Raw genomic sequence first — 17,273 nt, forward strand, 5'->3', positions numbered from 1 at the left:
CTCAGGCTTGGAGGGCCAAAGGGCCTATTCCTGTGCTGTAATGTTCTTTGTTCTTACCATCTACTTGCCATTGAGAAGGAAGTGGTGAGCTGCCTTTTTGAATTGCTGTCGTCTGTGTGCTGTAGATTGACGCACAATGCAATTAAGAAGGGAGTTCCACAACTTTGATCCAACAACAGGGGAGGAACGGTGATATATTTCCAAGTCAGGATGGTGGGTGGCTTTGAGAGGAACTTGCAGTGCTGTATTCTGTTGCCCTTCTTGGAGGTAGATGTCGTGGGTTTGGAAGATGATGTCAAAGAATCATTGGAGAATTTCTGCAGTGCACCTTGTAGGTAGCACACTGCCTTACTGAGTGTCAGTGGTGGAGGGAGAGAGTGGTGAAGGTGATTGATGTGGTGTCAATCAAGTGAGTTCTTTGACCTAATTGTTACAAAATCACCGATCATTGCACCACATCCTGGCTTTCCTGAGGAACCAGGTTCAAATCCCACCGTGAGGAAGCCAGATGTGAATCCAATTATTAAAAACATTCTGGTTCACGAAAGCCCTTGAGGGAAGGAAATCTGCTGTACCTTGAGGAGGACTCCTGGGGAGAGGGCTCCTGAGGTTTATTTCAGGGGCAGGGGTGAAGAGATGGGGGAGAATGTCTTACCTGAAGCTGATCTTTGTCCAGAGCAGCCAGTGCTGCATTGCTGCCTCAGGATGGACACCTCTCTCTCCAACATTTTGAGGCGGTCAAGGACGCTCTGGAGCAGGTCGGAGTGTGGGCAATCACACGTCTGTTTGGGGACATGGATGTTGTGGGTGAACGCTACCCGCCTGTCCGGATGTTGTTCACTGTCTTGGCTGCCGTCCTCATCCTGTGTGAACTCCATTTGTTCTGTGGAGCTGTCCAACCTGACAGAACACACTGAATCCATGGGCACGTTGATGTTGTAGACATGGTTAAAGACAATGGGCTGCTGTTTGATGGTCACCGTGTGGTTAATGTGATGACCTCTGGCGGAGATCTCATCGCGCTGTCGCCGGGGAGTATTGACCAGCAGCCGACAGTCACCTGGATCCAGGAGGCCACTGAGGCAAACGGCCAAGACAGTGAGCATCATCCTCAACATCTCACGTTACAGCTTTCTCCGGGTGTGAACGCCAGGGGACTGCAACAGAGCACACACATAGACAAGCATTTAAAAGTTCAAACCTGGAGCTATATTTTTACTGAATTCTACCAGCCTCCAGCTAAGCTTCCATCTTCGCAGCTCACCCAGGTCCCTGCTCTCTGAAGCCCTTCCAATCCAGCTCCCACTCCCCTCTTCCTCAAACCTCAACTGCTGTTTCCCCCTGTACCACTTCTGTTTTCAAATCCGTAAAGGCCTCAGCCCACCATTGTTACTGCAGCGGTTCCAGAAGACAGCTCACCACCTTCTCAAGGGCAACTTGAGACGGGCAATAAACACAGGCTTGGCCAGCAACACCAGTGCCCCATGAACAAACCCAAAAGCCCTCCTCTAACAGGAGGGCATTCATTGTACTACGGCGTCTTGTACATCCAGATTTTAACCACTCCACCATCAAACATCAATGTCCCAAGCTCTGGAATTCCCTCCTTGCATCTCTTCATCTCTCACTTCCTTCCCTTCAGCCTGATCTTAGTAAACAACCTTTGGGTCACCATTGTCTCTTCATGGGGTTTTGGTGTAACAGGCGTTCCATTCCAGTGAAAAGGGTTGTCTTACGTTGCTGAAGGAGAACACGAGAGAAAGCTCCGACTCCAAGTTATTTTGAGAGAGATCCTCTTCACAATTCGATCCTGAGAGAATTCCACTTTGTTCCAATTTTGGAGAGAGCCAGTGAGAGTTTAGATCACATCATCACATTTAGATCACTGTATTCAGACTGCTGGATGTAAAACTGCAGAGAGCATCAGCATCCAACTTATTAGCAATTTACTGAATGCATCCTTTCTGATAGATTATTGAAATCATCATCTGTGCCCATCTGACTCAGAGTATCTCTCTTCCTATGTTCCCTGCGTTTGTGCATTGGCTCCTTGTACTATAGGATAGGAAGGATTTATTTAAACTACTTTGGACAAAATTGTTCAGCAAGGAAGTTGTAACAAGATTGCACATGTTCTGTATATGAGAGAGAGAGAGAGAGATAAACAGAGGAAGAGAGTGCATGAGCAGGATTGTTCTGGATGGATACTAGTTTCAGCAGGACAAGGGTTGGCCCCATGCCCTACTCTCATTCTTCTGCTCCACTGGAAGCTTGGACTCAGTGAAAACTGTGTCCAATTCGGGACTTGTTTTATCTTGACTCGTGCTTCAGTTGTCAGCAAAAGAGGGCGGACTCCCCACCCTGAAACTTCCAGATCAGCTCGGTGCCAATGAGACAGAGCCTGAGAAACAATTTACCCTCAGCCCGAGACTCTCTCAATGTAACTTCAATACTGGAGGGACCAGTCCCTCTCTACTAGAATCAAACAGCATGATCACTAAATACCAGAAGAGAGGGAAACTCAAGCATCAGGTTTATATGTCAGCCCTCATGCAGTTTAGGAACACAAGTGGGGCGACATGGTTGGGGTTGGGGTTGGGGTTGGGGTTGGGGGTGGGAAAGGTGGCATAGTGGCTCAGTGGATAGCACTGCTGCCTCACAGCGCCAGGGATCGGTTTCGATTCCAGCCTCAGGCGACTGTCTGTGTGGAGTTTGCACATTCTCCCTGTGTCTGCGTGGGTTTCCTCCGGGTGATCTGGTTTCCTCCCACAGTCCAAAAGATTAGATTACTTACAGTGTGGAAATAGGCCCTTCGGCCCAACAAGTCCACACCAACCCACCCAGACCCATTCCCCTAATACTATGGGCAATTTAGCGTGGCCAATTCACCTCACCTGCACATTTTTTGGACAATGGGAGGAAACTGGAGCACCCGAAAGAAACCCACACAGACACAGAGAGAATGTGCAAACTCCACAGAGTACAGTTGTCTGAGGCAGGAATTGAACCTGGGTCTACTAGCTCTGTGAGGCAGCAGTGCTAACCACTGTGCCACTGTGCCACTCACAAAAGATGTGTAGGTCAGGTGAATTAGTCATGCTGAATTTACCCATAGTGTTCAGGGACATGTAGGTGAGGTGCATTAGTCAGGGGTAAATGTAGGATAGGGGAATGTGGGTGGTTTACTCTTTGGAGGGTTGGTGTGGACTTGTTAGGCCGAAGAGCCAGTTTCTACACTGGAGGGATTCTATGATTTGAAGCAATGTGAGAGAGAGAGAGAGAGAGATCTCTCCCTGCCTGGTACTGTACTATACTTCACCACGGGCCTCCAGTATGTTAAGGGAATCCACATCCACGTGCTGGTTTTTTTAATTGGCAGTGTCTTCAGTGTCATCTCCCACTCCACCCTCCCTCCCTCCCCTGCCCCTCACCCCTCTCCTCTCCCACACCCACTTCACCATCCCCTTCTCCTCCTCCTCCCCCTTCACACCCTCCCTCACTCCAACCCCTCTCCCCTCCCCCCACTCCAATCCCTCTCCTTCCCCACTCAACACTCCCTTTCTCCCCTCGCCCACTCCACACCCCCATTCCTCCCTCATTCCATCCCCTTCTTCTCCCCCTCTCCTCCCATACTTCCCCCCCTCCCATACTGCCCCCACTCCTCCCCCACTGCACTCCCTCTCCTCTCCTACTCCACCTCACCTCCTCACTCCCCTCTCCTTGCCCACGCCACCACCCCTCTCCTCCTCCCCCACTCCATACCCCCCTCCTCACCCCCTTATCATCCGCCACTCCACCCCCTCTCCCAGCCACCCTCCTCCCCTTTTCCACCCCCTCTCCTCCCTAATTCACTTCCCCTCTTCTCCTCTCTCTCCTTTCCCACTCCATTCCCCCCTCCTCCCTCACTCTACACCTTCTTTCCACTCTCTCTCTCCTTCTCCCTCTCCACCCACTCCACCCCAATCTGCCAACCCTCCTCCCCCACTCTGCTCTCCCCCACTCCATCCCCTCACCTCCCCTCTCTCTTCTCTCTCCTGCCTTACTCCACCCCCCTCTTCACTCACTCGACCCTCCTCCCCTATCCATACCGCCTCTCCTCCCTCCCTCTCCTCCCCAACTCTTCACCCTTCTTTCCCCCCTTCCCCTCTCCACCCCCACCTTCCCCTGTCTCCCGCACTCCACCTTCCCCCCTCCTCCCCCACTCCACCCTCCCTCCATCCCCTCTCCTCCCCCCTCCACCCTCTCTCTTCTCCCGCACTCCAACCCCCTCTCCTCTCCCCTCCTCATCCACTCCACTCCAACCTCCCTCCCCTCCCCACCCCTCCTCATCCACTCCACCCTCCATCTCCTCCCTCACTCCACCCTCCCTCTCCTCCCCCACTCACCCAACTCCACTAGACAATCTCTCTCTGTACATCCCACTCCACAATCTCTCTCCTACCCCCAACTCCATTCTCCACAATCTCACTCCTAACTGTTCCCTGGTCTTCGTCCTCCACAATGTCACTCCATATCCCGTACCCCATCCTCCAATCCTATCCCGACTAGTGCACTAGTGAGAACAGAGAACTAGCTAATGGACTGCAAACAGTGAGTGGGGATAAAGGTTTCTTTTTCAGGTTGGTGACCCATGACCAGAGGGTTCTCCAGGGATCAGTGCTGGTATCATAACTGTTTACAATAGGTATTACTGACTTAGAGGAAGGAAGTGAACGTACTTTCGACAAATTTGCGGATGACACAAAAATAGGCAGCAAGACAAATTGTGTGTAGGATACAGTTTACAGAAAAATATTGATTGGTTAAGTAAATGGGCAAAATGTTGACAAATGGAGAATAATGTGGGAAAATATTGGAAGGAGAACAAATGCCCACAGTCTTATTTAAATGGAGAAAACTGTAGAAAGCTGCAACATGAAGGGACTTAGAGGGACACATGCATGAAACACGAAAAGCTAACACACAGGGTGCAAGTGGTAATCAGGAAGGCTAATGTGACCCTTAGTTTAAGAGAGTTGAAGGATAAAAGTTGCAAAGTCTGACTGCAACTGTACAAGGCGCTGGTGGGACCACATCTGGAATACTGTGAGCAGGTTTGGTTCCCTTATTTGAGGAAAGATATGATTCCATTGGGGGCAGTTCAGAGAAGGTTCCCTCGGATTACCCCTAGTACGGAGGGATTGTCTTATGAGCAGAGGTTAAACAGGTTGGAACTCTGCTCACTGGAGTTTAAAAGAATGACAGGTGATCTCATTGAAGCATAGATGATTCTTAAGCTCTGATAAAGAGTTATGTAGACTCAAAACAATTGATTAGATTCCCTACAGTGTGGAAACAGGCCCATCGGCCTAACAAGTCCACACTGACCCTCTGAAGAGCAACCCACCCAGACCCATTTCCCTCTGACTAATGCACTCAACACTATCGGCAATTTAGCATGGCCAATTCACCTGACCTGCACATCTTTGGACTGTGGGAGGAAACTGGAGCAAATCTACACAGACACAGGGAGAATGTGCAAACTCCACACAGACACTCGCCCAAGGCAGGAATTGAACCTGGGTCCCTGGCTCTGTGAGGCAGCAGTGCTAACCACTAAGCCATCGTGCTGCCCCAATTAGCTTGCTTTGTCTCCTTGGGTGCTGTTGTGATCTCCAGCATTTGTTGTTTTCCAGCATCTGCAGTAATTTGTTCCTAGGATTCTTAAGGGGCTTGATAGGGTCAATGCTCAGAGGATGCTTCCCGACATGGAAGTGTCTAAGACCAGAGGGTGTAGTCTCAGAATAAAGAGGCTGAGATGAAGAGGGTTGAGAGTCTTTCCTTATCTATCTGTTATCATTGACCTCTGGTTAAGAAACACATCAATATTAAAATTCTCATCCTGGTCTTCAACCCTTCCCATAGTCTTGCCCTTTCCCCTCTTTGTAATCTCTTCCAGTACTAAAAGCTTCTGCCCTATCTGTGCTCCTGCAATTCCAGCTTTTCGACCATCCCTGATTCTCATCACTCCACCACTGTGACTGTGCTTTCGCATCACAAATCCTAAACTCTGGAATTCCTTCTGCTAACCTCAGATGCTTGATATCTCTTTTCTCTTGCAAGGTGCTCTTTAAATCCTTGCTTCTTGACTGAGCTTTTGTTAATTGCATATTCATTGTATTTATGCAGATTGTAATCACCGACTGAGGGTTAATCTCTTGCCCATTCAAACAAACACTAACCTGGGTCAGAAAGTGCATGCTTGTAATTTTATTAGATTTTATTAGATTCCCTACAGTGTGGAAACAGACCCTCTGAAGAGTAACCCACCCAGACCGATTTCCCTTTGACTAATGCACCTAACACTACGGGCAATTTAGCATGGCCAATTCACCTGACCTGCACATCTTTGGACTGTGGGAGGAAACCAGAGCACCCGGAGGAAACCCACGCAGACACAGGGAGAACGTGCAAACTCCCCACAGACAGTTGCCCGAGGCTGGAACTTTAAGTTTGCAAATATTGCCTTGCAGTGAGTCAATGGTTTTTGCTCTAGTGGTGAACTCTGTATTCAGCACTGTCTGGTGTGTGTCAGGAGTCTCTCTCTGTCAGGGCAGTCTCAATCACAATTATTGCAGAGGGAGACAGTGGGCCGGGACAGCACATGTGTCCACTATCCTTTGTATTCTCAGGGCTCACGTTTTGTCCAGCTGAAGGTGTTTATTTCTGCTTGACTCTTCCAATTCCCTTCCAAATAGTCATGACTGTCAGTAATGGACTCCCAATTATCAAGACCAATGTCTGTTTTCATCACCTTACGTTTGAAGGTCTCCTCCTAAGGAAGATATTAACATCCAGGGTGTCACAATCCAGTCACCAGTAAACCATGTAATTAGTCTTTGGTGGGGGGCGGGGGTCACACTATCGTTCATCACTGAAAGAGCCAGTGCAGACATTGGTTGGCTGATAGAATCAGTGCACCCCAGGTGCTGAGGATATGTCTGAGATAGTGAAAGTAGGAACTGCTCAGCCGTGGCTCCTGCCAGGCTGTGTTATGCAGGTCTCAGCACTGCAGAGGTATGCACTGCAGGGCACATGCTTGGTCAAAATCTTAGCCACCGTGCTGTTGTTCCACAATCTGCTGACTCAGCTGGAACATTACAGCCCAAGCTTTGACAATCTATGTGCTGATTTTGTGAAGGACAATTTTGTGAAGCTATTTGCAGTGCCTTGGGTCACAGAATCATGAGCAGATCTGACACCATAACATTTGCCTTCCTGACCCTGATGCTCTTTACAAGCGGCAGGACAGAGTGCACTTACTGCGGACCTTCCTCAGGATGAAAGCGCAGCCATTCTTTGATGTGGTTAATGAATGATTATAAAAGTGTGCAAAGGTTGGGTCCACTTACATTCTTCACTACCTGACTAACTAGCATAAAACATGGTCCAGGTAGATTAGATTCTCTCCAGTATGGAAACAGGCCCTTCGGCCCAACAAGTCCACACCAACCCTCCAAGATCCATTCCCCTACCCTATATTTACCCCTGACTAATGCACCTAACACTGTGGGCAATTTAGCATTGCCAATCCACCTAACCTGCACATTTTTGGACTGTGGGAGGTAACTGGAGCAAACCCACACAGACAGTCGTCTGAGGTGGGAATGGAACCCAGGTCCCTGGCACTGTGGGGTAGCACTAAGCCACTGTGCTACCCTAGCTCTGCTATTGTGCAATAGCTGAGTTCCTGTGCAACCCTGTGCTAATCAAAAATCACACATTACAAATACATTGAAAGTGCTGGTGATGTAATCATGTTATAGCTTTAGAAGATTGTGTTTTAGAAAAAGTGTTCCCTATTTACTTAGTCGTGTTACAGCCAATTCACATTAACGAAAGGCACACATTAACAGAACTATCTCTAGTAGAGAATAATTGGCTGAAGGGCAGTCGAAACAGAAAATCAGATAGAAGTCTAAAAACCAGCTGCCATTGTTAAAATCACAGGAAGTGGGTGTAAGATGTCAAGAACTGATGACCTTCCAATGCTGTAAGAGTGAAGTCAAGTTGTGAACATGAGCTGCATCTTTACCAAAGAGGGGATGAGGTCTGACTTTGTCATTGTCACTTCCTTCGAAATGCAAAATGAGAAATAAGGGCTTTTGTGAGTATGGCTCCCAGCCGTTGTACCATTTTTTAAAAATTCATTCACGGAGGTAAGTGTCATTGGCTAAGCCAGCATTTATTGCCCCAGGAGAGAGTGACAGTGAGCTGTCCACCGACAAGTTCAGGGATCTGTTAAATGCCTGTGAGGGATTGTCAGACTTTCATTTTGGAAGTTAGGGTATTGGGTGGCATGGTAGTCCAGTGGTTAGCACTGTTGCCCACAGGGACCCGGGTTCGATTCCAGCCTCGGGTGACTGTCTGTGTGGAGTTTGCACATTCTCCCCGTGTCTGCGTTGGTTTCCATTGGCTGCGCGAGTTACCTCCCACAGTCCAAAAATGTACAGGTCAGGTGGATTGGCCATGCTAAATTGCAATAATATTCAGGGATGTGTAGGTTAGGTACATTAGTTAGGGGGAATGGGTCTGGTTGGGATACTTGGAGAGTTGGAGTGGACTTGCTGGGCCAAATGGCCGGTTTCCACACTGTAGGAATTCTATGATGATTGCTACCTCAGCACTAGAGGTCTGATTTAAAGTTGACCCGTGGGTGGCTGTATGGAGTTTGTACATTCTCCCCACATCTGCATGGGTTTCTTCTGGATGGTCTGGTTTTCTTCCACCATCCAAAGATGTACAGGCTAGATGTATTGGCCATGCTAAGTTGCCCACTGCGTGCAGGCTAGGTGCTTGAACCACAGTAAATGCAGGGGGATAGGGTGGGGGTGCACGTCTGGGTGGGATACGATTTGGAGGGTCAGTATGGACTAAATGGGATGAATAGCCTGCTGCCACATTGTAAGGATTCTATGATACTACGTACACTTTAACAAAGGAAAAAAAATACACCTTGCACTTTAAATTGAGATTCTTAGGTCCTAGCGTTTAAGTTACTGGATGATATGAAGTGAATCATACCAGGGTTGCTGGGGGTTGATGTGCAGGATAAAATTCACTTTAAGACTGTCTGAGACTACATTTGATCAAGCGTTTGCTTCTTAAAACATAGGAACAAAGGAACAGAAAGAAGTCATCCAAGCCTCTGGAACCAGTTCCACCAGTGAGACCATGGTTGATATGTGGCTGGATTCCATGAGCCTTTGGCTCATATCCCTGAATCCCTTTTCTTAACAAAAAATATTATTTAAAATATTTAAGAAATACATCATTGGAAACAAATCAGTTCCTTCAGTCTTTCAGAGAGAAAAAGGTATACAATACAAGGAGCAGATGGACTTCAAAATTTGAAACGATCAGACATTAGGACAATATAGAAAAAGAATTAAAGATAGGCAGATTGAGGATGAAAGCAAATACAAGCATAGAAAAAAGGAGCAGGAGTACACCATTCTGCCCTTCAATGCTGTCCCACCATTCAATATGGTCATGACTGATCATCTAACTCAATCCCATGTTCCCACTTTCTCCTGTCACACTCTTTAATAAGACAAAGAACTGTGGATTTTGGAGATCTGAGACAAACAGAAAAGCTAGGGAAACTTAGCAAGTCTGGCAGCCTTTGTGAGAGAAAAATAGAATTAATGTTTTGAGTCCCATGAAATTTCATCAAAACTGAAAGCCGCTAGAAAAGGACGGAGGTGGGGGTGGCTGTGTGGAGGAAAGGAATAGTGGAAGTATTGAGGAAGAAAGGGAATGCGATGAATAGATGATCACAGTGTTCGGGGAGAGACAGGAATGAAAGGAGGAGCATACACGAGGGAGTGTTGATCTGAGACAGACAGAGATGGAAAAGACACAGAGAGAGAGAGAGAGAGACAGCGACAGAGATGCTGACTGGGTGCAAACAGGAAATGTGAATATTTGTGCTGGGAGCAAACCCATGCAGAATAGGACCTCAGAGTGTAGGGGTATGTAAAGAATGTGGAGTGAGGTGTTCACACTGAAACTGTTCAACTCAACACTGAGTCCTGAGGTACTAGGTGAAAGGTATGGTGTTGTTCTTCTGGCTTGTGTTGAGCTTTGCTGAAGCATCACTGAAACAGAAGTGTTGGCACGGAAACAAAGTCTGCATACCCTTTCCCCACTTTAGCCCTGAGAATACACCTACTGCCATCGTGAAAACATTCAATGTTTTGGCCTCAGCCACTTGCTGTGGCAGAGAATCATACAGCACAGTACAGGCCCTTCGGCCCTCGATGTTGCGCCGACATGTCATACCAATCTGAAGCCCATCTAATCTACACTATTCCATGTACATCCATATGCTTGTCCAATGACGACTTAACTGTACTTAAAGTTGGCGAATCTACTACCATTGCAGGCAAAGCATTCCATACCCTTATTACTCTCTGAGTAAAGAACCTACCTCTGACATCTGTCCTATATCTATCACCCCTCAATTTAAAGCTATGCCCCCTCGTGCTCGCCGTCACCATTCTTGGAAAAAGCCTCTCCCTGTCCACCCTATCTCACCCTCTGATTATCTTATATGTCTCCATTAAGTCACCTCTCAACCTTCTCTCTGACAAAAAAAGCCTCAAGTCCCTCAGCCTTTCCTCGTAATCCCACAGGCTAAAGAAATTTGCAGCAAACAACAGTAACACCTGCACAGAGTGCCAAAGGGACAGCTATTAGGAGCTGGAGGTCTGATGCAGTGAACTGTCCAAAGTGGAGAAGCAGGGATCTTTTCAGTGTGTGAGAGGAGGACTTTGTTAACTGTGTGCTGTTAACTAGTGATTGCACTTCAACTGTAATTGTTTAAATGTTCTGTTCGTTATCAGCACTGAATTTATATGAATTTATGAAAGTATGAATTTCTTTATGGTTAGTGATAAATAATAATGGCTGGTGCTGATGTCATTTCTACTGAGGTACCTGTCTGTTGAGTAAATGAAAAACACAGATGAGTTGTGACATGAAACATGGTAGTCATAATTTCAGCAAACCTAGTTGAATTTGTGGTTTCCCCAGTCAGAGTGTTACTGTATCCTTAATAATGGCCAATCTTGGAGTCAGGAAACAGTAGGAATCAACAGATCATTATCAGGTTAGATAGGTTTTACAGTGGGTTAGAGGGTTAGATTGTTTGGACAGTGAGAGCCTTTTTCCTCGGAATGAGATGGCTAGCACAAGGGGACATTGCTTTAAATTGAGGGGTGATAGATATGGGACAGATGTCAGAGGTAGGTTCTTTGCTCAGAGTAGAAGGGGCGTGGAATGCACTGCCTGAAACAATAGTAGATTCGCCAACTTTATGGGCTTTTAAAAGTCATTGGGTAGGCAAATGGGCGAGAATGGAATAGTGTAGGTTAGATGGGCTTCAGTTTGGTTTCACAGGTTGGGGCAACATCGAGGGTATTGTGCTGTAATATTCTAGTCTATTCTATTCTAGGTTGGCAAGTAACCATTGGAGAACCACAAGGCTTTGAGTTTAGGTTCCAACTCTTCACATTCATAATTATTTTGAGGTGGGGTTGGAATATTACATCTCCAAATTTTCAGATATTACAAGACTTGGCAGGAATGCAAGTCATAAGGAGGATGCAAAGAGGCTTCAAAGGAATTGAGACAGATTCAGGGAGTGGGCAAGAACACGCAGGTGGAAAAATGCACAATTATCCATTTTGGTAATAAAAATAGAAAAGCAGATTGTTTCTTAAATGGTGGGTGATTGGGAAGTGTTAGTGTCCAAATGGATGTTGGTGTAATTGTTTCAGCTCCACTGAAACTCAACATGCAAATGGAGCATAGCAATGAGGGAGTAAATGGTATGTTGGCCTCTAATAGGATTTGCAACCGGGAGCAGGGAAGTCTTGCTTCAGCTGATAACGAGAGGCGAGGCCTGGAATATTGTGCGTAGTTCTGGTCCCCATGCCTATAGAAGGATGGACTTGAGACAGAGGGAGTGCAACAGAGTTTCACTAGACTGAATTCTTGAAGAGTCTGTGTTCTTTGGTGTTTAGAAGGATGAGAGGAGATCGCATAGAAATGTACGACAGTTTTAGAAGGATAGACGGATGAGATGCAGGAAGGGTGCGTCCCCTGGCTGTGAAGTGGATCTAGAACCAAGTGCCTTGGTCTCAGGATAAGGGACAGGTGATGAAGAGGAGTCCCTTCACTCAGAGTGTGGTCAACCTTTGGCATTTTCCTACTGAGGATTGTAGAATCTCAGTCATTAATATCCAGACATCTCCGAACATAAAGATATCCAGGGATCTGGGGATACTGCAGGAAAAAGGCAGTGAGGTAGAGATCTAAAATGAATAATAAGGCAGGCTAAAAGAGCTGAGTAGCATCTCCTACTTTGACTTCTTAAGTATTAAGACACCAGCTAAAAAGGCAAATGTGTTCAAGGTTTTGGAGAGTGGTTGGGTGATCCAGATGTTAGACTAGATTGTCCCACAGCTGGAAAAGTAATCTTGTACATCATTCTTGCTCGTTCGGCCACACATCTAGGGCCATGTACATCAATCAACATAAATACCACATTCTTTCAGAACGAGACCTTGGAGAAAAAAGATATTCTGAAACTAAGAAGGCGCAAATAGAGACAGGAAACCATAGAAACTAAACAAATGCATCTCCTGAATGATGCTGCCAGGGTGGGGTATTTCTTGGTGAGTTGGAAAAGCAAATTGTGCAATTGTTTTATTGGCATCTCCCTGATGCACACCGGTGATCTTTAATCAAATGTTGTTGGGGAATTTGAGAAATGCGATGTTATTAAATTTAGAATTTAGAACTGAAAGTTAGTTTTGTGTACCTTTCACCTATATTTCAGTATTAGATTAGATTAGATTACTTACAGTGTGGAAACAGGTCCTTCGGCCCAACAAGTCACACTGACCCGCCAAAAAGCAACCCATCCAGACCCATTCCCCTACATTTACCCCTTCACCTAACACTACGGGCAATTTAGCATGGCCAATTCACCTGACCTGCACATTTTTGGACTGTGGGAAGAAACCGGAACACCCGGAGGAAACCCACGCAGACATGGGGAGAATGTGCAAACTCCACACAGGCAGTTGCCTGAGGCGGGAATTGAGCAGTATAGTTTGGGAACATCCTTACATCAGCGATTCCATTCCAATTTATATAAATAATCTTTCATTGCAAAGTTCACTCTCTGTAAAGTATGAATGAGCAGAGGTTCCAATGTAACATTGCTAGCTTGAAGCAAAGGCCAGAGAGAAATGAAGCAGCTACAATTAAATGATCTAAGTGCAAGTAATCAATTGTCAAATTGTTTTCCAAGGAGAACCGCATGATTGAATTATTAGCTGCTTAACATTCAAAGACTATACTCACTTCATTACACCAATTGTACAGAAACTCACTCGGAAATTTTGACAGATAGGATCACATTTCCACTGCCCTCAGAGTCAGTGTTTCAGCAGCTGAGGTACTTTCACCAGCCTTCGTGTTGTATTTTGCCAATTTCTGATCTTAAAAGGATACCATTTCATCCACAGGAAATATCAAGGAATCCTTAGTGTTTGAGTACCCTTCAGGAGGAACGCCTTACATTTTAATCCTTTGTAAGGAATATGGAGGTTTTTAATTTAATTTATTTTCAAATTTTGTTTGTATATAGAAACTTGAATTGATGCTTAGAGGGGGGTGGAATTCATTGATTGTAGATTAATTGTTTTACTTGTGTACAGGTGATGGACATGACCTGGAAATTCACATGTTCAGCTACAAACAGTCACTTGATTAAACAACTGGTGTGGAGTTAGGAGACACTTGTATTTAGTAACTGTTCAAATAATTGTTCAGAGAAGTGTGCATAAATGCTGGTTCCAGTTAAACGCTTCAACATCTTTCGAGCTTTCTTAACTAAAACAGTTTTTGGTCATTTGCTCCAATGCTATCATAAAGATAGTTAGATGTTGCTTTATGATACACTTGGAGAACACCTTATGACCATTTTTTTGTGTTAAAGATACAATACACATATTAATTGATGTAATTACTTCTGTTGTATTGTACAGCCTATGCTTGTTTCAATGTCAGTTGCTGTACCTGACTAGTACACGCTGTCCAGTAAAGGAATTTTGTCTAATACTGTCCAGTCAATGAGCCAATGTCTGCTTCTGTTTATATTTATATATGCAGTACCTCGTCTGTCCACAGCTAGTCAGGTACAGGAACAGACAATTGAGACCTCTACCTGGCCCTGCTCCTGAGGGGATCCAATTACGCAGAATGATGGAACTAGATGCCAAATCACGTTTATTAACACAATACTGCCTCTATCATAACAATTAATAAGGCCTTTTGTTTGGAGTAGATGTCATCAGCCTATTGAGTGCATGCTGAGTGAGTGACGCATGGAGAGAGAGAGTGCACATGGTCAGCTCAACAACAATTATCATTCATAAAGGACTGGAAATTCATTACAGTTACATTAGGGGATCCCAGGCACAAGATGAGATCAACAATAGCACAGAGAGGCTCAGTTGACTGAATTCTGGAAAAGTGACTCTCTGTAAAGAGAACCATTTTTAAAAACAGGATTACAGCTGATCCAGATTTCACACAGCAAGTTCCCACAAGCAACAAGTAGACAAAGAAGAAGAATGACAGAACTCTCCCCACAGTTCATTGGGTGTTCTCAATCACAACATAAACAGTCAAATCCCACATTAAAACCAAGAATTTACACAAACAAATGACCATTGGGATTGCCTGACTAATAACACTGATAGAAACCTAAAAATACAGGAACTAGAACCAGGAGTAGGGCATTTGGCTCTTTGAGTAAGCTGTACGTTCAATATGATCATTTCTGATCCCCTATCTCAATGTCATACCCTTGCTTTCTCCCCATGCCACTTGCTGTCATTAAAATCTAAAAATGTATCTGTTTCTCAGTGACCCAACCTTCTGTGATAGAGAATTCCTAGAGCCACTAGCCTCTGAGTGAAGAAATGTTTCTTTATCTCAGTCCCAAATTGTCTCCCCCATATCCTGAGACTTGACTTTTTTTTATTTTATTAGACTTGACATTTATACATTTGTGGGGGTATGGGTTTCACTGGCACTTTTTACCCATCCCTAATTACCCAGAGGGCAGTTAAGGATCAAACACATTGCTGTGGTTCTGGAGTTACATGTAGGTCAGACCAGATAGGGACAGCATATTTTCTTCAGACTTCAGTGATCCAGATGGGTTTTCACACCAATTGACCATGGTTCCATGGTATCATTAGACTCGTAATTGTGTTTTGATAAGAACATTTGAAGAGTTGAACATTTGGAGTTCAAATTCAACCATCTACCATACTGCAATCCGAACCCAGGTCCCTATGGGATAGAACCTGGGTTTCTGGAAGAACAGTCTAGTGATAATACCACAATGCAATCCCCTCGGTCTACTGCTGATTGATTCTCCAGCCACAGGGAACATCCTCCCTGTAGCTAGTCTATCCAGCCGTCAGAATTTTATATATTTCAATCAGATCCCCTCTCATCCTTCTAAACGCGAGTGAACACATAGTATCACCCATTGATTCTGTGCCAACATTTTCACAATTTTCTGTACAAGCCCATAGCCTTGAATGTTATGACATGACACCAGAATTGGAGGTGTAGTGTACAGCGAAGAAGGTTACCTCAGATTACAACAGGATCTTGATCAGATAGGCCAATGGGCTGAGGAGTGGCAGATGGAGTTTAATTTAAATAAATGTGAGGTGCTGCATTTTGGGAAGGCAAATCTTAACAGGACTTATACACTTAATGGTTAAAGTCCTAGGGCATGTTGTTGAACAAAGAGACCTTGGAGTGCAGGTTCATAGTTCCTTGAAAGTAGAGTCACAGGTAGATAAGATAGTGAAGAAGGGTGTTTAATATGCTTTCCTTTATTGGTCAGAACATTGAGTACAGGAGTTGGGAGGCTATATTGTAGGAAAAATGTCGTGAAACTTGAAAGGGTTCAGAAATGATTTACAAGGATGTTGCCAGAGTTGGAGGATTTGAGCTATAGAGAGAGGTTGAATAGGCTGGGGCTGTTTTCCCTGGAGTGTCGGAGGTTGATGGGAGACCTTATAGAAGTTAATAAAATTATGAGGGGCATGGATAAGATTAATAGAGAAAGTCTTTTCCCTGGGGTGGGGGAGTCCAGAACCAGAGGGCATAGGTTCAGGGTGAGGGGTGAAAAATATAAAAGAGACCTAAGGGGCAACGTTTTCACGCAGAAGGTGGTACGTGTATGGAATTAGCTGCCAGAGAATGTGGTGGAGGCTGGTACAATTGCAACATTTAAGAGGCATCTGGATGGGTATATGAATAGGTAGGGTTTGGAGGGATTTGGGCCAGGTGCTGGCAGGTGGGACTAGATTGAGTTGGGATATCTGGTTGGCATGGCCAAATTGGACTGAAGGGTCTGTTTCCATGCTGTACATCTTTATGTCTCTATGACTCTATGACATGTCAAGTGCTCGTCCAAGTATCTTTTAAAGGTTGTGACATTTCCCACCTAAACTACCAACCCAGGGAAGTGCATTCCAGACTCCCACTACTCTCTGGCTGTAAAAGCTTTTCATAAAATCCCCTCTAAACCTCCTGCCTCTCACTTTAAAAGCATGCTCCTTTGTTATTGATGCTTTGACTACAGACATAGCTACTTTTCTGTTCATGTCCATCAATCTTAACCATCTCTATCAGATCCCCCATCACTGCTCCAAGCTTATCCAGCTTCTCTCTATAGCTGAAATTCTCCATCCAGCAATGTTCTGATGAATCACTGTTTGAATCCCTAGTGTGGAAGCAGGCCATTCAGCCTGTCGAGGCCACCATGAGCCCCCAAAGAGCATCCCAAACTGACACACCCTCTTATACTATCCCTGTAACTTATAGCTAATCCACCTAACCTGCACATCCCTGGATACTACATACAATTTTCCATGGCTAATCCACCTAACCTGCACATCTCTGGGAGGAAGCGAGAGCACTGGGAGGAAACCAACACAGACAAGGGAGAATGTTCAAACTCCACACAGACAGCCACCGGAGGGTGGAACTTGGGTCCCTGGCACTGTGAGGCAGCAATACCAACCACTTAGCCAGCAGGCTGCCTGCTCTTGTCTTGTTAACTCTTCCCAGAGTGAATCACCTTTCACATTTATCAGGATTAAATTCCATCTGCCATTAATCTGCCT

At 45.4% G+C, this 17,273-nt stretch overlaps 1 protein-coding gene across 4 annotated transcripts in view; it reads right to left on the bottom strand.

The window, feature by feature from the left end:
* The window catches only part of tnr (tenascin R (restrictin, janusin)), a 186,510-nt gene that overhangs the window by 145,411 nt on the left and 23,826 nt on the right, over positions 1-17,273 (bottom strand). For 3 of the 4 annotated variants that reach the window (XM_072573378.1, XM_072573377.1, XM_072573381.1), the window contains exon 2: positions 656-1,157. In XM_072573378.1, coding sequence (XP_072429479.1) covers positions 656-1,118 — 463 coding nt within the window. In that variant the 5' untranslated portion in view covers positions 1,119-1,157. Of the gene's footprint in view, positions 1-655; positions 1,158-1,736; positions 1,844-17,273 lie in introns of those variants that run through there. The other variant, XM_072573379.1, reaches the window with a different exon arrangement.

This window comes from Chiloscyllium punctatum, chromosome 7 (assembly GCF_047496795.1).
Source record: "Chiloscyllium punctatum isolate Juve2018m chromosome 7, sChiPun1.3, whole genome shotgun sequence".
Classification (NCBI taxonomy): Eukaryota; Metazoa; Chordata; class Chondrichthyes; order Orectolobiformes; family Hemiscylliidae; genus Chiloscyllium; species Chiloscyllium punctatum.